This window comes from Schistocerca serialis, chromosome 8 (assembly GCF_023864345.2).
Source record: "Schistocerca serialis cubense isolate TAMUIC-IGC-003099 chromosome 8, iqSchSeri2.2, whole genome shotgun sequence".
Classification (NCBI taxonomy): domain Eukaryota; kingdom Metazoa; phylum Arthropoda; class Insecta; order Orthoptera; family Acrididae; genus Schistocerca; species Schistocerca serialis.
The window spans coordinates 163442050-163464286 of NC_064645.1; the positions used below are offsets into that span (position 1 = coordinate 163442050).

The 22237-nt window shown below is 38.1% G+C and overlaps 1 protein-coding gene across 1 annotated transcript in view; it reads right to left on the bottom strand.

Moving 5' to 3' along the window:
* Positions 1-6464: 6464 nt before the first annotated feature.
* The window catches only part of LOC126416431 (little elongation complex subunit 2-like), a 221806-nt gene continuing 206033 nt past the window's right edge, over positions 6465-22237 (bottom strand). The window contains exons 11-13 of the mRNA XM_050084151.1: positions 16592-16808; positions 7593-7768; positions 6465-7286 (exon numbers count right to left, since the gene is read on the bottom strand). Of these exons, the coding sequence (XP_049940108.1) occupies positions 7168-7286; positions 7593-7768; positions 16592-16808 (512 nt within the window). The 3' untranslated portion in view covers positions 6465-7167. The remainder of the gene's footprint in view (positions 7287-7592; positions 7769-16591; positions 16809-22237) is intronic.

Consider the following 22237-nt stretch of genomic DNA (forward strand, 5'->3'; position numbering starts at 1 on the left):
TTTGGTAAATTTTTTGTGATGTACGAAAGGCTTTTAAAGGTAATGATGTAGGCATCTCCGTGTACCTTCACTAAGGCTACTTTCAGAGAACTGAAAATACTGCCGGTTCTCTGCATTTGTATCTTAGAAACTGTGGTGTTCGTTAATAAGAATTTACATTTGTTTGAGACCAAAAAGTCTATTCACTATCATAATACTCATTCTAGTTCTGTCAAACAGTAAGCAAAAGCTTCCTTCTGTGAGAAACAGGGGCAATGGGCTTTACAATAAATTATCCCTAACAGTTAAGGAAAATAGAAGCGCATTTTGGAATAAAGCAAAAAAAAAAAAAAATCTCACTTATTCTATTGATGACTACCTACAATCTAACTTACTCAAACAATTCTTGTATTATTAGTCTACAGTGTGACTGCACTACAGTATGTCTAAATAGACAAGTTTAATTGAATAGTATGTCATTGATTTGAGTTATGATTTTGTATTTTATTTTTAATTTTTAGTGCTGCAAATGTGCACACTGTTTCGCCTGCATCGACATTATTACTTTACATACTGCCATGTTACATACTACAATTCAGAGCCCCCTAGTGGCAGAGTGTTGCAACTTGAGTCAGCGAAGAAAGAAAGTCTGCCGAGTAATATGCATGACATTTAATACAACAACCAATATTGAGAGCAACCAAAAATTCCGAGGCATCACTTTTCAGCGTGCTTTCATATAACAGACTTACTACATGTTTTGTATCTGGTTAGATTCAGTTAAAGACTAATTCTCCTTCTATATGTTCTCACTCTTTAGCCTATATGCACTTAATTTTAATTGTGATAAATTTTACAGTCATGTTTCTGAACACAGTTTTAGGAATGACACCTTGTTTCATTGGGCATGCAGGTTACTGATCTGTAAGATTTTGAACAATCAATAATACAAACAGTTTTACTACTTTTCTTGAAATGCTTGGGTCAATACATTTTCTGATTTTTTTTTCCACTGAGAGGTAAAAAACCCACGAAAAAAGGGAGGCACATGGGACATTATGGACACACACACACACACACACACACACACACACACACACACACACATGATTTTCATTTTTTTTCCTACTTCACTCTCTCATCATTAATTTGGCTGTGAGTGAATGCAAGTGCCATCTGTTTGTTTCCAGGATAACTTCAAAGGCTACAGTAAGTGTCTACAATAGTCAATATACAATGATTGGTATATAGTGCCACCTGTTTTGGTAACTAAAGTATGTGCATAGCCTTTGTCCTCAAGCCTTTGACACACTTTGCTGTCAGCAGACGTTTGCAAATGCACTGGGTTTTGTTATTGTCAATAGAGCACTGTCTTTGCAACTGAAGTTTTATTTTGGTCTTATTCTCTCGGTTGTGCTTTACTGCTGCAATATTATTCTACACTAGTGGGCTAAAGTCAAATTCTTTGTCTGAGTATCAGTTCTTACTAGTCAAAATTACAGAAATTTAAATGAAAACAAAAATAATGAAAAACTCACAGAATCCTAAAAAATTCTTGGGTATTTCCCAGATGAAAAAATTTCCACGTTTTTGTGTTTTGCCTGGGGCCTATACACCCTATCACTATAGATTTTACATGAAGAAGGAGGCATGGTACCTGATTAAGCGATATCCGACAGGATGTAGGTTCCAATGAAAATTTAATGTGTGAGGATTTCAATATGGGGCTTTGGGAGGGAGAGGGGACGGGGAGAGAGATCCTGTGTTCCCAGTAACTGGCCTGTGTACCAATCAAAGATGTGACTGGCATAGGGAATACAAGTGTTAGAAGAGACGTGTATCTTCTAATACATATAGATTATAGTTAAACCGTACCTAAAACTCAGAGAGATTATAGAATATGACAGAAAGGTATGATTCTGTAAATCAATTATTTAGGCCATTAACAGATCCTCACAGTACAGAACTGAACCCATGAGAAGCAATTTCTTGTATTATCAGTGAGTAGATGAACTTTGAATTATTTTGAGCCTTGATGCAGTGCTTTCACTCAACCACTGGCTTAACACTAAAGGGTGAATAAATATAGCAGAAGCCTCACTGCACCATGAGGTTCTGCGACAAAAAGCAGTGCCCCCCCCCATGTCAGCAAATGAAAAAAGAAGTGAAGTACTGAGCTAATACCTAAGTCATGGTTCACTTCAAAATATTAGTGAGGGTTTTATCCTTTGACAGTTTTACATTGTCATTAGTGCCTGACAGTTGCACTAAGATAATTAGTTTTCTCTTCATGTATCTTTCACCACAGTGCAAGAATGGCTCTGTGCACAGACAATTAAAAACTTGGAAATAAATCACACAACACAACCTGACTTATTCCAATCCATTACTTAGAAGTCTTTAAGCAAGGATCACGACAAAGTAAGGATCACGACAAAGTAAGGATACTGACCACCACCTTAAAACATGTATACTCAATCATGAAAATCCTTCCCACTCAAAGAGAAACAATACAAACCACGTTCCTAACACAGGAAGAAACTGTGACCTATACTATGACTTGAAGAAACTGCCTCTAGTTCATGAAATGGTAAAATAAACTAAAGTCCCCAAGAGGTAGTAAGTAACTCAAAAGGGTCATTCCACGCCAAATCATCCAGCCAAAAGTAGATATAAAACCCAAGGTTTTTGGATTTGTCCCAAAATTTATATCTGAAATGTATGCACAAAGATAAGAAAATATCCAAAGTTTCATCCAATTCTAACAAGTAGTTTCTGAATTATCATTTTTTAAAGTTTTAGGCTGACTGTATTTCCGAGGGCGATTAAGACGTAACTAAAGTGTGCATGCTTTTACAGAATCTGAAGCAAAACTGCCAACTCATGTATTCAAATGTAAGTAAACCTATTCTGTAAAATTCTCAATGTATGAATCTTTATTTAAAAATAACTGATACACATAACTTCAGTTCATCTGGTATTTTCACAGCTGTATCGACTCAAATATTTAATTACTGTATCAAACATGTATTTTACAAAGTAAATTACAAAATTTGACTTCAATTTGTTATAAAATTGTTGCAACTCAGAACCTCACCATTATTTTTGCACCACTTAAAAGGCAATTTTATGCCGTTTTCAAAAATATATGGTTGTATTGGTTTATTTGGAGAGAGATTTTTTAGCTATTCATAATTTTCTACGCCTAGACCACAATTTTGAAATTAACAATATTTTGAGTTTCAGTACAGTTTCTCAGTATAAACTAATGTTATAAATCGGAATTTTGTAGATCTGCCAGTTTCAGTGTTTAATTTAGAACAAAATAGTGAAAATTTCAAGGCTCTGGCTTCAAAACTAACAATTTTGCTTCAAATTTTGTAAAAGCATGCATGCTTTAGTTATGTCTTAATCACCCTTGGAAGTACAATTAGCCTAAAACTTTAAACGGTGATAATTCAGAAACTACTTGTTAGAATTGGATGAAACTTTGAATATTTTCTTGTCTCTATGCATACAATTCAAATATAAATTTTCATAAACATCTGTGACAGGTGGGTGTAGGACCCTGGATGACAGTATGGAATGACCCAAAAGTCTTCAGCCCAAAAGGAAAAGAAGATATTATTCTCTAAAAGTTTTCGAGAGAGAGAGAGAGAGAGAGAGAGAGAGAGAGAGAGAGAGAGAGAGAGAGAGAAGGGGGAGAAGGGGGGGAGAGAGAATTCAAGTTCTAATTACTTAATAATCACTGTGTTCAGGATAACTTTGTTTTAGTGAAATTTCAAAAAAAGTTAGTTGTTTATAATCTTTATGTTTTCTATTAGGTTTCAAGTATTTAACCCTTCTGTGGCTATGGATATACATTTATGCCCAGCAGGTAGAATGGCCTGACAGCTGGGCGTGGTAGCAGGTAAACATGCACAATAGAATGGCGACACACAGTTGTCCACATTTCAACATTCCTGCCAATGTCGTCGTTATCTGCTCTTCTCTGTAACGTTAGTAAAGCATACAGCTTTCATGTGCTCCTGGTCCCTTTCTGCTTATGAGTCAATCGAATAGATACAATTTGGTTACCTAATCAACAACATACACATGATACAAACATATATAATGTCAGAGGGCACGAATTGGTATGCAAAAATGACATATCAGGTATTTCAAATACTAACAAAGAGATAGAGGGGCTGGCCAGTACTTACCTCAGCTCAGTACAGCCGATAGATACACATAAAACAGAACTGAAAATTTACATTCCTAGCTTTCGGAACTTTGTTCCTTCATATCAAGGAGGAGAGAGGGGAAAAAAGGGAAGAAGGGAAAGTGGATTCAGTTACTCACAACCCAGGTTATGAAGCAACAGGGAAAGGTAAACAGGGAGGGTAGCAAGGATGGAGGCATGGTTGTCAGAAGGAAGCCAAAGATATATCTTTGGCTTCCCTCTGACAACCATGCCTCCATCCTTGCTACCCTCCCTGTTTACCTTTCCCTGTTGCTTCATAACCTGGGTTGTGAGTAACTGAATCCACTTTCCCTTCTTCCCTTTTTTCCCCTCTCTCCTCCCTGATGAAGGAACAAAGTTCCGAAAGCTAGGAATGTAAATTTTCAGTTCTGTTTTATGTGTATCTATCGGCTGTACTGAGCTGAGGTAAGTACTGGCCAGCCCCTCTATCTCTTTGTTAGTATTTGTTTCACATCTTATATGAGATTTTCCATTAATCATTTATATCAGGTATTTCAAAAGATGAGGAGTGTATCAAATACTTGCAGTTTCTTAGCAACACTCATTGTCGCATGGAGGAGAAGACTGTCTTGAATTTTGGGTGTCTTTGCTAGGAACTGTTCACTTTAAAACCTTGGTCCAATATTAATAATAAGTAACAGACATGTATATCACTGGTGTAAATATGTTACAGAGTTTTCCAGTAACAAGTAAAAAAGTTTGTATCATTTTCCTCAGCCCAGGATAAACTTTCAACAGAAAGCTTGTATTGGATTTGAAGTTCTCTTTTGTGGTTATCAACAACTGCAAACATTGTGACTGTGCAGTGTTACACTACTTTTATGAAGATTATTATTATAAGGGATTCTATGCATGCTAGAATGTGTGATTACCCAACAGTGGCTGAAATATGCAGCAGTCGTAGGGCTGTGCCAGCTGTCCGCCGGCCAGCTGCTCAATACCTTTGCCCTCTTAGCCTGTTGGGCAGCTGGATGCTCGCCCTTAGTGGCCATCAAAGGGTTAATGTTTTTATTGGTTTAAATGCTAAAGTATTCAGTAATTGTAATTACAAATGATCACATGTAACAAAGTAACCTTTTCAAAATTCTGAATTTTTGAAAGATATCTGGGATTGAGACTACCTTATTTATAACTGCAGAAGCTGTGAACAGAAAGTTATGAGCTTCCTGGAAAATAAAAATGTCTTTTGAAGAAAATGTTAATTTTTTGAAAGGCAAATTCACCAGCACACTTTACTTCCTAATTAAACCATTCTCTACCACTGTTCCATAGCTGCTTTCACACACAGGCACCTAAAAGGCCCAGCCCCATAGGCAGCTTCTGTGCTGAAGTTCGTGAATCTCCACTATTGGTCTGGCAATAATTGACCACGCTGCACCAGAAGATAAACAAAGTTCACCACAAAATCTTACAAAACCATAGAAATACAGTTTGTTTGTACAGAAAGTCAACAAAACAGAGAAACTATGTATTAAACGTACATGTTTGAAAGCTGTAAATGTTCCTTAACAGACATACAGTTTTCTCAAATTATATGCTGGAGGTTTACAATGTGAACCACTATGAGGTTTGATCCAAGTTGTTATTTTCTATGTCCACTCTGCTGTTCAGTGTCTCTCCAGTTTCATGATCAATGATATACACAATTATACACCATCCAGGATGTTCAACTTATTTGTAAACAGACTTCTTTGAGTTAATAGATTATATAAACTAATGCATTTACCAATTTGTGAGGAAAGATCACCTTCCAATACAGAGCAAACTAGCGCTCTCTCTCTCTCTCTCTGAAAAGAAAATACTTTAGCATGGGTACCTACAGAGGTACATCCATGAGTAGTGGCTGGATGCTTAAAATGTGAAAATGAAAAATGAGTTATCCAATCAACAATAGGACTCAAATCTAGAAACAATATGCAAAACGAGATGAATTACCCACAGGCGAGTAGCACATGTGTAATCTGCATATGTAGAATGAAGTGCCACCAATAATGACAAGGAGAGGAAATGTGAGTGTAGAACAGATAAAGATCTGCTGGAACATTGATCAAAATACTGAATATTTGGTATTTCTATGTTCGATAATTGCTTTGGTGCTTATTAATAAGAACAGAAGGGCTTAACATGTACAAGAAACTAAACAGATGCATCAGACTGTGTACCATTATTAAGCTTTGCTATTACTGATGATAGATAAATGTCAAATTTGATTTCACTAAAATTTATTTATGAATAATAATTTGAATTTATTTTGATCTTAGATTTGATTGTTATAGAAATGTGAGTGAACACAAAGCATTTCATTAAGGATAGCATCACAAGATGAAATACACTGTAAGTTCTCACATATAGTATTCTTTTTCTTCCTCCCCAAAAAATGAAAAGTCATTTACAGAAAAAGTTTGCATAACAGAATGCATCTGTAAAGGTAATCCAAAGATATATTTATCCTAACAACAATTATCATAAAATAAGGATTTAATTTTTCTTTTAATGACATGTTGGAGCATTCACAGCATCTAGCAAATGATTATTCTGGCTAACTATAATGAGAAACAGAACACAACAAGCATTCTGTGCATCATGAGTCATCATGTTGGGACATGTCATATTGGAGGCAAACGTGAGGTGCAATCAATATGCTGTGCTCATGTGCGGCTCCCTTGATTTACATGTATGGCCAGGAACACTATGGAGCTATTTTCACAGGAATCTATACACTGACAGATTACGCAGAGTGAGTTGAACAGATGACAAAACAAAACAAAACTGAAAATGATTAAACTCTGTTATCTACAATAAATATTAATTTTCGAGAACAAATACAGCACAATAATTTCCCCAGCTTTTCCAACTTCTGCTACAGGAATATTAAGCTTTAGTACACAATTCTGTTGGAAAGAGGTACTTAACACCTTTATCTCTGCCTGCTGCTACATAGGTGATCAGCAGCACTGGATCGTGTGACTAGTCTGTCCTTCAGAATGTTTATTTTTTTCTTGGATGGGTTTTTTCTTCTTCTTTTTCTTCTTTTTATTAGGTTTAAACTTATTTTGGGTTTTATCTGGAAAAAGAAAGCACAGACAAATGTTTAGTATATTGTAAGATAGTGTGTAAGAGTTGTTATCCTTTGTCAGCACCCATGATTTAAAGCATAATAAATATGAAAATAATAATTAATGCACCCCCTGTGTCATTGTACATAAATCTTGATTTGAAAACTGTCATGAGACTCTTTATTTACACTACAGCTTATTTTAACATCACACACTGCAAAAGCATATAATGAATGATGATATTTGATAACTTTGTCATAATCAAGGAAAAAGTTAAAAACTGCCAGAAGTAGTATACTATGGCATCTACTTACAAGTGGTATTGTGACTAATGGTACAGGGTTCAAAAAGGCATGGGACTCGATGTAGTTTGTACTGGTTCGGTGTCTGCAAGTTGACATCAAGCGGTGGCCACTGAATCTCTGTTACAATTTCTGGTGCTTCAGCATCAACACTTTCATACATCTGTTTCAGGTCCAAAGAACTATCCCTATAAAAAATTAAATCATCATTGGCATTAAAAATGTAACAGATAATTCTTCTTAAGTTTTAAATGATGAACAACTAATGAGCATTAATATGAAAGAAGCACCTATCAGTAGAGTTCACAAGCATCCACCTACAAAGTACGAAAAGAAACTATATGGCATAGAGCACATCAATTCATAGGTAATCTGCCTCACAGAGCGTACAACAGTTTATTCAGTGGATCAACAAAAGTCAGTAGGATAAGAAGGAAGAGAAGTATGAAGAAGAAAAAACAAATAAATAACATAAAAATAAAATAAATGAATTAATTACTTGTTGACCAGTGGATGAAGCTTTTGTGGGGGGCTAGGAGTGAGATGCATTTGCATCGCTGAAATATAGTTTTAAATTCTCTAAGTAGCTGTTTGATGCATACCGTATTTACCTGGGTGTACGGCGTTGCCCCCTCCCTCCCCTTTTTTTTTAAGCGGCTCTTCGAGAAAATTTTATTTTTAACATATTCTAATTAATATTACGAACTGGTTCACTGTTAAATTATCTGCCTAACAGAGTTAACACCATACCTGTTCTAAACCTATGCAATTTACTGACTGTCTACATTTTGGAAGGAGAAAAAGATAATGATTTCCACTGATTTTATCTTCATTTCCTTCTTTGCTTACTATCTAAGCCAGTCATCTGTTTATTATTTTTAATCATCATCATCGTTAGCAGCAGCAGCAGCAGCAGCAGAGGCAGTGGCACCACCACCACCACCACCACCACCACCACCAGTAGCAGCAGCATCTATATACAAGCAGCAATTAATTAATAATCTCAGCTCTCACAGTAATTTTGCTCCTCCTTCAGAATATATTGCAATTTCCAAGGTTGTGGTTGTGGTGGGACACAGCTGTTTTATCTGAATACATAGCAGATTCCACATCTATACCGATGTGAAAATGTAAGAATAGTTTCCTTTGTCTCTGGCTTCCGAACAAGTCATCTGCCAATTGCTCTCTAACTGGCTGCACAGATGTGGCAGATGACACACTACTTTTCATTCCCATCATACCATCAGAGCAAGTGTTGACAACATCGCTCCATGAAACACATAAGTATGTTGCCGGGCCCTCTCCTGCAGAAATCTATACTACTGTAGAGTACTTGTCCAATTTCAAAGCCAGTTTCATTCCAACTACAAACGAGAAGCCAGTTTCATTCCAACTACAAATGAGAAGCCAGCTAACCCAGAAAAAGATTCAGTTGCAGTCTCTTTTTCATGGCGACTTTGAAAATAGTTAAGTATAATATAATTTTCGAGGAGCGCTTCTCTTAAGTTTGGAAGGTACGAGACGAGGTACTGGCAGAAGTAAAGCTATGAGGACGGGTCACGAGTCATGCTTCGGTAGCTCAGTTGGCAAAGCACTTGTGCCTAAAACCCCCCCACCTCCAAAGGAAGTTTCAATGTATAATATATTTTGGTAAAATCAATGTTACATTTTGCTCAGCACCAATACTTAACAAGTGCTATTACTTCTGTTATAACTTTCTCCAATCAATCCAGAAAAACAATTAACAGTACCATACTGGTGGGGAGGGGAGGGGGGCGGGTGGGGGGGGGGGGGGGGGGGGGGAAGGGAGGGGTGACAGTGTCTATGTGGTGCAGGAGGTGAGAATAGATACTAATCTCCTTGCTGCAGAGCCTTGCCACTGCAAGGGTGTATGGTTCATAACAAGCTCGACTTATTCGATACTGATGTCAAAATGACATGTCACTTGATGCGATGTTGGAAGTTGACGACTTTAGAGATGCCATACTGCGTTTTTTGAATTATAGCTTGCCTTTTACAGCAGTATGCCACTTCAACGTGGTGGCATATTGAGATTTATCACAAACTCATCACCTTAGGTATGATTTCTTATAATTCAACATCAGTTAACAACACATCAGCAGTGAAAGCCTTCAGCATATCGTAATATGAACGACGACATTGTGTTAAGCTGCTTCATTCACAAAGACTCTGTGTTTAGAGATGATGTAAATCTGTAGCGGAAGGTAGTACGTTCATGTCCAGATATATACTAATACATAATTTTTCCTTCTTGTTTGTAACAGATTCTTGTATCTTCTTACTACATAAATATACATGAATGTGCTTGCTGAAGAATGAGTTTCTTTGATTTTGTGACTTATGTCTGATTGAAAACTGCTACGAGTATAATTTAGTTATGAGGTAACAAAGCCAGCAAATGTGAATACAAACCTTAATTGTGGCGGCACACTTATCTGTAGTGCTCCCCAAGGCCTGCCTACGTTGGACTGAAATGTTATAGTTTGGTTGCGAATTTATGAGGCAGTATTCCATTTATATTCTTAATGATGGAAAATAATAAATATGTGCAAAAACATGGAGGCATAATATATATAATTGAAGTTTAAGACCACAGAGCTAATTTTTATGATTATATGTCTATGTTGTTGTTGTTGTTGTTGTTGTCTTCAGTCAAGAGATTGGTTTGATGCAGCTCTCCATTCATGCTACTCTATCCTGTGCAAGCCTCTTCATCTCCAAGTAACTACTGCAACCTGCATCATTCTGAATCTGTTTAGTGTATTCATCTCTTGGTCTCCCTCTATGATTTTTACCCTCCACACTTCCCTCCGGTACTAAACTAGTGATCTCTTGCTGCCTCGGAATGTGTCGTACCAACCGATCCCTTCTTCTAGTCAAGTTGTGTCACAAATTCCTCTTATCTCTAATTCTATTCAGCACCACCTCATTAGTTACATGATCTACACATCAAATCTTCAGCATTCTTCTCTAGCATCACATTTCGAAAGCTTATATTATCTTCTTGTTTAAACTGTTTATCACCTATGTTTCACTTCTATACATCGCTACATACCATACAAATACTTTCAGAAAAGACTTCCTGAAACTTAAACCTATATTCAATGTAAACAAACTTCTCTTCTTCAGAAATGCTTTCTTTGCTATAGGGAGTCTACATTTTATATCCTCTCTACTTTGGCCATCATCAGTTATTTTGCTCCCCAAATTGTAAAACTCATTTACTACTTTAAGTGTCTCATTTCCTAATCTAATACCCTCAGCGCCATCTGATTTAATTCAACTACATTCCATTATCCTTGTTTTGGTTTTGTTGATGTTCATCTTATATCTTCCTTTCTAGACACTGTCCATTCCGTTCAGCAGTTCTTCCAGTCCTTTGCTGTCTCTGACAGAATTACGAAGTCGTCAGCTAACCTCAAGTTTGTATTTCTTCTCCATGGATTTTAATTCCTACTCCATATTTTTCTTTTGCTTCCTTTACTGCTTGCTCAATATACAGATTGAATAACATCGGGGATAGGCTACAACCCAGTCTCACTCCCTTCTCAACCACTGCTTTCGTTTGATGCCCCTCGACTCTTATAACTGCCATCAGGTTTCTGTACAAATTGTAAATAGCCTTTCCCTCCCTGTATTTGACTCCTGCCACCCTCAGAATTTGAAAGAGATTATTCCAGTCGACATTGTCAAAAGCTTTCTCTAAGTCTACAAATACTAGAAACATAGGTTTGCCTTTCCTAAATCTATCTTCTAAGGTAAGTCGTTACGTCAGAATTGCCTTGCGTGTTCCAACATTTCTACGGAATCCAAACCAATATTCCCCAAGGTCGGTTTCTACCAATTTTTTCATTCATCTGTAAAGAATTCGTGTTAGTATTTTGCAACCATGAATTATTAAACTGATAGTTTGGTAATTTCCACAGCTGTCAATATGTGGTTTCTTTAGGATTGGAATTATTATATTCTTCTTGAAGTCTGAGGGTATTTTGCCTGTCTCCTATATCTTGCTCACCAGATGGAAGAGTTTTGTCATGGCTGGCTCTCCCAAGGCTACCAGTAGTTCTAACGGAATGTCATCTACTCCCGGGGCCTTGTTTCGACCTAGGTCTTTCAGTGCTGTGTCAGATATCTCCCATTTCATCTTCATATACATCCTCTTCCATTTCCATAATACTCCGCTCAAGTACATCACCCTTGTAGACTCTATAGATATTCTTTCCGCCTTTCTGCTTTCCCTTCTTTGCTTAGAATGGGTTTTCCATCGGAGCTCTTGATATTCATATAGGTGGTTCTCTTTTCTCCAAATGTCTCTCTAATTTTCCTGTAGGCAGTATCTATCTTACTCCTAGCGATACATGTTTCTACATCCTTACATTTGTCCTCTAGCCATCCCTGCTTAGCCATTTTGCTCTTCCTATTGATTTCATTTTTGAGACATTTGTATTTCTTTTTGCCTGCTTAAGTTACTGCTTTTTTATATTTTCTCTTTTCATCAATTAAATTCAATCTCTCTTCTATTACCCAAGGATTTCTACTAGCCCTCATCTTTTTACCTACTTGATCCTCTGCTGATTGTACTATTTCATCTCTCAAAGCTACCCATTCTTCTTCTACTGTATTTCTATCTTTTTGCAGTTTCTTCAGTTTTAATCTACAGTTCATAACCAATAAATTGTGGTCAGAATCCACATCTGCCCCTGGAAATGTCTTACAATTTAAAACCTGGTCCTAAATATCTGTCTTATCATTATACGAGGGTCACTCTAAAAGAAATGCACTCTTCTTTTTTTTTTTTTAATCCATCTTTTATTCTACATGTCTGAAAGTTTTACACTGTGTAGATACATCGTTTAGGAACAATATTTTCATTTCTCTGCATAATTTCCATCCCTCTGAACTGCCTTACGCCATCTTGGAACCAGTCCCTGTATATCCGCATGGTAAGATTCTGGACCAACCTGTTGGAACCACTGTTTGGCAGTGTGCACAAGGGAGTCGTCATCTTCAAACCTTGTTCCACGAAGAGAGTCTTTCAGTTTCCCAAAGAGATGATAGTCACATGGAGCCAGGACAGGACTGCAAGGCAGGTGTTTCAGTGTTGTCCACCCGAGTTTTGCGATCGCTTCCATGGTTTTTTGACTGACATGTGGCAGTGCACTGACGTGCAACAGCTAAACATCCTGCTTTTGCTGATTTGGTCGAACACGACTCAGTCGAGCTTGAAGTTTCTTCAGTGTCGTCACATATGCATCAGAATTTATGGCGGTTCCACTTGGCATGATGTCCACAAGCAAGAGTCCTTCAGAAATGAAAAACACCGTAGCCATAACTTTTCCAGCAGAAGGTGTGGGTTGTGTGTTTTTTTTTTTTGGTGAATTTGCATGATGCCACTCCACTGATTGCCTCTTCGTCTCTGGTGAAAAATGATGGCGCCATCTTTCATCACCTGTCACAATTCTTCCAAGAAATTCATCTCCACCATTCTCGTACTGTTCCAAAAGTTTGCTGCATACCATTTTTCTTGTTTCTTTGTGAGCCACTGTCAACATCCTAGGAACCCAGCTGGCACAAACCTTTTTTAACGCCAACACTTTCAGTATTCTGCAAACACTTCCTTCCCCTATCCCAACGTAGCGTAACAATTCATTCACTGTGATGCGTCTGTCAGCAGTCACCAACTCGATAACTCTCTGCACATTGTCTGGAGTGTGTGAAGTAGGAGGCCTGCCGCTGCAAGGACAATCCTCAATATTGCCATGCCCACTATCATCATGTAACCTGCGATTGAAAGCAGCATCTCCATACACCTTTTTCAACCTCTTGTGGACGTTTCCCGCTGTCTCATTTTCACAGCAAAGGAATTCTATGACAGCACTTTGCTTCTGACAAACGTCAAGTGTAGCAGCCATCTTGAAGTCATGCTGTGACGGCACCACTCACAGGAACAGGTTGATCTAAGCTTGAAAACAAGTGGGAACGATTTATCTACACACTATAAAACTTTGACACATGCAGACTGAAAACTGCATTTTTACAAAGATAGTGTGCATTTCTTTTGGAGTGACTCTCATATAACCTATCTGAAACTTTCCAGTGTCTCCAGGCCTCTTCCATATATACAACCTCCTTTCATGATTTTTAAACCAAGTAGTAGCTTATACACATTCTTATTTTTTTTTATTCACTATTAAACCTACTCCTGCATTACCTCGATTTGATTTTATATTTATAACCATGTATTCACCTGAGCAGAAGTCTTGTTCCTCCTGCCACCGAACTTCCCACTACATGTAACTTTAACCTATACATTTCCCTTTTTAAATTTATTGTAGTGACCATATTTTATTTATTTATTTATGTATTGTATAGACCATATTTCAGTCACTTTCATTTCTGTGGATAAGTTCCACCCATCACACCAGAAATGAAACAGCACACAAGTCAGTGGGCAGATTGGTGGTCTCTCATCAAAAGTGTGAAAGTTGATTTCAAAATATAAATACTCATGGCCAGAAGAGACAGAAAACTGTTGGTTACTGTGGTTCACAATCACTACCACCTATAGTGAAATACTAGTCCACATTTTTTTTCAACACCGAAATCAAGATACCATTAATCCCCGCCCCCCGCGCATCACCTCCCTCTGATTGCAATTATTGGGGTGTTTAGCCCTTGTGTTCTGGCCATTGTTTCACTTGTTTTATTAGTATCCACTTAAACATCAATGCAACTACATGGAATTGAGTATATTCTAGCTTTTTTCCACCAATTTGCAAACATCCTTGGCCGACTTTAGGTGTTTTCATACCTTTCGGATGTATTTGAAGATTTCAACAATACTATATTTCATCAGCATCTTTCTTCCTATGCGGTCAGTTACCTCTTTAATGAATGACAGGATAATCTTGAATGTCACAGATGGCTATGATCTTAGCATGATTGTCTTAATGCTCTTTTGTTCTCACTGGGTGAATATCCACTCTTTAGCAATGCTTTAGTGAGATATTCCAATTCCGTGTTGAGTAGATATTCCTCGGTATATTTGCTACCATTTCTATAGCACCTCACTTTTGTCATGGGTGTCAATTTGTGTCCTGGCTTAAGTAATGGACCATGTGTCGATTTTCAGTATACCGTGTGGTCCAAGCTACCATATTCTTTCTTGGAGACTTGCACATCAAGGGAATGTAATCTGTGATGTACATCCTCCGGCACATTAAACTAAATCTTCTGGTTAATCTCTTTAAGATAAAATGACCTAGTTTCTCTGTGCCACATCTCCACAACACAAATCTATCATCCCTGTAAAGGAACCATATTTTTGGCTTTTTGTTAGTGTTCTGAAAGCATGTGCTTCAAATTTTTCTCTGAAGAAATTTGCTATCGCCGGGCTTAAAGGGGCTCCCTATAGCCACACCATTCATCTTTTTTATAAAACTCTGCTTTCCAATTGAAGTTTGTGACCATGAGAGAGTATTTAAATAGTTCTGCAATATCTGCAGGAAAAATCTGATTCAGTTGTCCACATCATCTCATTACACAAAATCATGGTAATCAGTGATACATCATCAAAAATGAGTATTACATACTCTGGCTTGACCGCTATGTCATTTAATTAACTGATAAAATGAGCCTCAATTCTTGTGTTATCAAGAACTCGGGAATCGAATAGGTGGCCCTTTACATTAAAAATTTGGGCACATTTTACTCCGTGTAAATTAAATAGCAAAGTGGTCCAGATGGAGGACATATTAATCAGTTTTGATATGGTAACACTGTTTAACATAGTTCCACTTAATGAGGCACTGGAAGAGCTGAATCGCATTTTTCGTGATGATGTTGGAGAACTGTTTAAATATTGTCTCGTGATCCCACGTTTCAAATGGAAAGATAAGTTTTATGAACAGATGGATGGTGTGGTTGCAGGGAGTTCTTGATGCCCAGTGATACTAAATTTCTTCATCAAAAAATCTCACGAACCAGCATTACGAACTACCAACAAAAAAACCAAATATGTTATTCTGTTACATGGATAATATATTTGTGTTGTAGAGATATGGCAGAGGGGAACTACGCTGTTTTCATGAAGATCTCAAAGAGATTTATCTCAAGATTCTGTTTACTGTGGAGGGAGATGGCAGGTGATGTTCACTTGATGTGCAAATCTCCATGAAAAAAGGTGGTGGCTTGGGCCACATGGTATACCAAAAACTGATACATAGTGTTGTAGATACTAAGCAAGTTCAAATGGATGTAGGCTGCAGTAGTTATGCAAAAGATTAAGAGACTTGCTCAGGAGAGAGTAGTCTGGCGACTGCATCAAACCAGTCTTTGGACTGAAGACAACAACAACAAAAACCACAACAACAAAAACGAAGTGGGATACTCACATACGCTCAGTTATAGGAAATGCTGATGGCAGACGTGGTTCATTGATAGGATACTGGAAAAATGCAATCAATATACAAAGCAGGTAGCTTACAAAACTTTCGTGCTATCAATTCTAGAAATTGTTTAGAAGTTTGTGAAGATTTTGAATGCTTGAATGCGCACAAAAAAAGAACAGCACAAACAGTGATTAGTTTGTTTGATCCATGGGAGAGCATGCTGGCAACACTGAAAAACATGAAAAAGAAAGGGGTCTGAAAATAGGGTGGCAATCACCTCACGAAAGCCTGTTTATTAAGTTACACAAACCAATATTAAGTAAATAATCTAAAAATATTCTACAGCCACCAATGTGAAGACAAGATCAGACTGCTTACAATGTGCACAGAGGGATTCTTCCTGCACTCCATATGGATGTTGAACACGGGTGAACATTACTTTGTGGTACAACAGAAGCAGCCTCTACCATGCACTTCACAGTGGTTTGCACAGGATAAACGTAGATGCTGACTGCTGCTTTTGCAAAACAAAACAACTATTCCTGTATACTTGCAAGCACCTTTAATGTTCTAACTCACTGGTACGTAAAGAAATATTACCTGTCAGTGGCTTTCATTAGTGATGCAAATGCACCCATTTTCTTCCTGTGAGACAGCAGATAATTCCCTGGTTCCACATCCAGCAGACCAAGCAGTATACTGTACAAGATGGACAGCAAGGAGGAACGAATTCGCTGGTCAAACCATTCTCGAGCCAGATCTTCCATCTTTTTGTCCTCAACTAAGAGCAGTTTCTGAGATGGTGCGTCAATCCTTGCTACAAAAATATAAGAAACATACACACAGTCCATTATTATCCACAGAGAGTTGCTGTACATGTGTTGAACCAGAGTCAATGGTAATTATATTTATCTGAGTACAGAAAGTAAACATCTAAACACAGTTATTTTAAAACGTTAATAGCTATGTTTAGCTGCTTACTTTCTGTACTCAGATAAATATAATTACCATTTAATTATTGAAAACGTGAAAGTAGTAACCACTACCACATTATGTGCTATAATAGTCTCTACCACATTACCCAGCTCACTAAATGTTCCAACCTCCATTTTTCATGCAACAAAATGTTACACCCTCCTTTAAAACATTAAAAACTTGTTGTTGTTGTTGCTGCTGCTGCTGCTGAAGATGGGTTTGATGCAGCTATTTACCCAAGCCCACTGGCTTCAGCGAGACTCAATGTGTTGTGGTGGGCAGTAAGGACAGTGAGCTTTGTCGAATTGTTCTAGATGCCTCTTTTGAAAATTACCTTCAGCAACTAATCAGAGAAAGTATCTCCTTGTCACCAACAGCCCAAACTTTCTGACTCAGTGCAGAACAAGGAAAAGGCTATAACATCACTGAATATGGCTGTAAATAACGTACAGAAAAGTACATAGATATTTCTGCTAAGCAAGAGGGATAAGGAACATACCAGATTACCTGAGCAGTCAACATGGAAATTCCACCTTCAGCACTGACAATGTTAAGCACTGATATGCAAAGTTCAACAGTACTGTACAACACATTTTAGCCAGGAACGTGCCAAGCAATATTGTGAGACATGGGAAAGGGCCAAATGTCATATTAGACAGCTGCTACGAAAGCAAAGAAAGCAGCACTGCACTTTTCAACACAGCCAAAGCCTCATAAACAAATAAAAACTGAAAGAAACCAAAAACAGTGAAAGGAGAGACATGTGTGAAATGTTCAATGAATTCAGAAGTAAAATTCTATCTGCCAACTAGGCAAAAAGACCAAAGAAGCTTTGATCTTATGTTACATCAATAAACCGATCGAAGCCATCAATCTAGATATTCTGTGACCATAATGACAGAGGTGATTACAGAGGAAAGGCTGAAATACTAAATGATTTTTCCCAAACTGTTTCCCTGCAAGGTTCACACTGTAGTTACTCCTTTAAATTGTTACACTATCAGAAAAATGAGATATTGAAATAAGTGATCCTGTGCTAGAACAGCAACTGGAATTGCTCAACACAAGGACGTCCAAAGGACCTGACAGGATACCAACATGATTCTACACAAAGTATGTTAAGGAATTTACTCCTTTTCTAAAACCACTGTATGAGTCACTGGTCGAGAGATGTGTTCCTAATAACTGGGAAAAAGTGTAAGTCATTCCCGTTTTCAGGAAGGGTTGTCGAACATATGCACAAAACTATAGGGCTATACCTCTGATGTTGGTCATTTGTAGAATTTGGAACATCTTTTATGCTCACATATTATGATATGTCAGGGGACTGAATATCTCCTCTGCAGGAATCAACACGGATTCCAAAAACAACAACTGCGCAAAACCCAGCTCACTCTGTTCGATCAAGAGACCCAGAAGGCAGTAGATAATGACACCCAGATAGAAGCCACTTTCCTTTACTTCCATAAGGCATTGGGTACAGTTCTGCACTGCCACCTAATGAACAAAATACAAGTGCACAGAGCATCAGACCACCTAGCAAATAGAACACAGCATTTTGATTCTCAATGGAGAGAAGACTTCAGATGCAAAAGTGCCTTTGAATGTACAACAAGAGAGTGTTATGGAACCATTTCTTTGCACAATATATATGAATGACTTAGTGGATTAAGTATGAAATACCATAAGACTTTCATGGATGGTGCTGTAGTTTAGAGAGTAGTCTACATGCATGATGACCTGCACAGGATCAAACCTTGGTGCAGGAATTGGCAGCTGACCCTCAACGCACACAAATGTAACATATTGCACATAAATAGGCAGAAAGACCCATTATTGTATGATTACATGACTGCAAAACAGGAAATCATACTACTATCTGGAAATCAAGAATAGTCAGTCCTAAAGGGTGAAAACAGAGACTGGAGAACTCTATTTTTTGTGATATTTGTCAATTTTCCAGGGCTACAAGCATAAAGCCATATTATGTGGACACTGGCTGCTTTCTATTTTTATTGTAAACTATGAGTGAACTGTTAAGTTTTACATTTTCTCCTTATATTGTGTCACATTTTGGTTGTGGCTCCTCCTATTTTCAGTCTTTTAAAGCAAATGGAGCACTGTACTTCACTGACACGGTGTTTCATAAAATTACTTTTGGACTACGGATTGTCCTATTCTGTAATACAACTGATGTCCAACAATGATAATGTGAAACTATCATATACCCCAGACAAAGCAAGCCTTGCACACTGCATGTACAGCTAATAGGCCACAGCACATGGTAACACGTACGTTACTGTCGCATCAGTGCTCTACCAATCCTTATCCCATGTGTTTGTCACTTGTTTCTGTCGACGTTGCTGTTAAAATAACGCAGTTTCCTTTTCCAATTTTCTGTAATAACGTAATATTCCAAAGCAATGCAAATCAGAATTCCTCATTCCTTATAAAAGGTTTATTTAAAAACAAAAAATTTGCACTGCTGCTATGGCTAAACTGATATTTTGGTCTTTTTATCCAGTTATTAGTAAAAAATAAAAACCCCTGTTCTAGCAGAGACCACATAAATACCAAAAAATACTAGGCATTCTGAAATAAAATATGTGTCGGTTTTTCCCGCCCCTACCATGCGGTATAAACTGCCGCATGCAAAACTAAAATAATTTTGAATTATCAATAACTCTCACAATTATGTCTGAAGTCATTACATTTTACATTACTATATGTTTAACCTGGACACCCTATATTTATCCACTGGTCTCCATCTCCAATTTTTACAATCTATTCCAAATTAACTTGTCCTTGGTGAATGAGTAATGACCTGCAAGCTGATCCCTTCTTTTAGTAAAGTTGTGTTGTTTATTTCTCCCTAATTTGATTCCGTACCAATAATAATAATAATAATAATAATAATTACTATTATTATTTATCCAAAATAACTTTAGTCTTGGACACTGTCAGTTTTTGTACATTTGCAAAGATATCGTGACATAAATGTAATGAATATATACAACAAGTAGCATAATTATATACTATTATATAAACATTGACCATTAGTACACTGAGGCATATAAAACTAGAATCAATAACAGAGCTCAGAAATGAATCTCAAGTCTGGCATCTGCTTTACCGACGATCAACTTTATATGATCATTCCATTTTAAATCACTCCTAATGCGTACTCCCAGATATTTTACGGAATTAACTGCTTCCAGTTTCTGACCTGCTATTTTGTAGCTAAATGATAAGGGATCTATCTTTCTATGTATTCACAGCACATTACACTTGTCTACATTGAGATTTAATTGCCATTCCCTGCACCATGTGTCAAATCGCTGCAGATCCTCCTGCATTTCAGTACAATTTTCCATTGTTACAACCTCTCGATACACCACAGCATCATCTGCAAAAAGCCTCAGTGAACTTCCGATGTCATCCACAAGGTCATTTATGTATATTGTGAATAGCAACGGTCCTATGACACTCCCCTGTGGCACACCTGAAATCACTCTTACTTCGGAAGACTTCTCTCCATTGAGAATGACATGCTGCGTTCTGTTATCTAGGAACTCTTCAATCCAATCACACAATTTGTCTGATAGTCCATATGCTCTTACTTTGTTCATTAAAAGACTGTGGGGAACTGTATCAAACGCCTTGCAGAAGTCAAGAATCACGGCATCTTCCTGGGAACCCGTGTCTATGGCCCTCTGAGTCTCGTGGACGAATAGCGCGAGCTGGGTTTCACACGGCCGTCTTTTTCGAAACCCATGCTGATTCCTACAGAGCTTGTTGTTGCTTACTGCCTGAAAGTGCTGTGGGTGTTTATTTTGTTGTTCTACTTATTCAACTGAAATATGTCGCATTATGTGAATAAAATTGTATGTATAGTTCAAATTTGCATCTGTACTTGTCTATTCAAGAAGATTCATGAACATTTTCAGCAGAAATCCTAGAACTCCAGTAGTCCTGAAAAAAGTAGCATACATCAGCTGATAACAAAACGGAAATCCAGCGGGGATGACTTTAACTGTAAACATAATCAGAAGCTTTCAGAATAAATTCCAGAAGCCTATCAGCATTTTGTAGAAAATTCTACTATCCTGAAAAAATCAGTTACGCAGCATTCAGGACAGACAAATGTTAAATGTTCATGATATGAACACACTGTCCAGATTCCTTCACAACTTTAACATCTCCTCGATCTGCTTCACCTGGTCTTCCTCCACCCAACCGCACCACCTTCATAGTCATTGACCTCCACCTCTCTGATGTTGCCATCCACATCTCTGTCCCCATTAAACCCACTAACCACCAACATACTTACATTTTTACACCTGTCTTTCTTTCCACATCAGGAAATATCTCCTATATAGTCGTGGCACTCATGAATAATGTATCTATAGTGAAGAGAACTCTCTTACCCAGTAAGGCCTCACGAAGGCTTAACCGCCCCCCCCCCCCCCACCCCTCCCCTCCCCCAAGAATCAACTGCAAAAGAGTGACTCCCTCATAATCCAATACCACCCTGGATTGAGACAACTGAACCATATCCTTTGCCAGAGTTTTGATCTCTCCCCTGCCCTGAAATGAGGGACATCCTACCGAAGATCCTTCCCATCCCTCCTAAGGTGGTGTTCTGTCCCCACCCAACCTACACAACCTCCTAGTCCATCACTATGCCACTCTCACTCCCAGCCCCTTGTCATAGGGATTATATCCCTGTGCAAACTAAGGTGCAAGATTTGCCCAACCCATCCACCCAGCTCCTTCTACTCCTGTCACAAGCTTATCCTACCCCATCAGAGGTCGGCCCACCTGTGAAAGCAGCCATGTCATACAGTAAGAACACTGTAAACACTGCACAGCCTTTCATGTTGGTATGTCTACCAACCTGCTGTCCATCAGGACGGATGGCCACCACCAAACTGTTGCCAAGAACCAAGTTAACTCTCTGGTGGCACAACATGCAGCTGAGCATAACACGCTCAATACTATGGTTGCCTCAAAACCTGTGTCATCTGAATTCTTTCATCAAACACCATCTTCTCTGAACCACACAGGTGGGAGTTATCCTTGCAACACATCCTCCATTCCTGTAATCGTCCTGACCTCAACCTCATGTCACCCACTGCCCCTGCACCCTCCACCCAACAGTATCCCCTTCCTCTGTCCTGGCACCATGCAAATTCACATCCCCATGTCACCTTCATATCAGCCCCGGCATTACGTGCCTAGCCTATATACCTGTCACCCCTCACGCCTGCA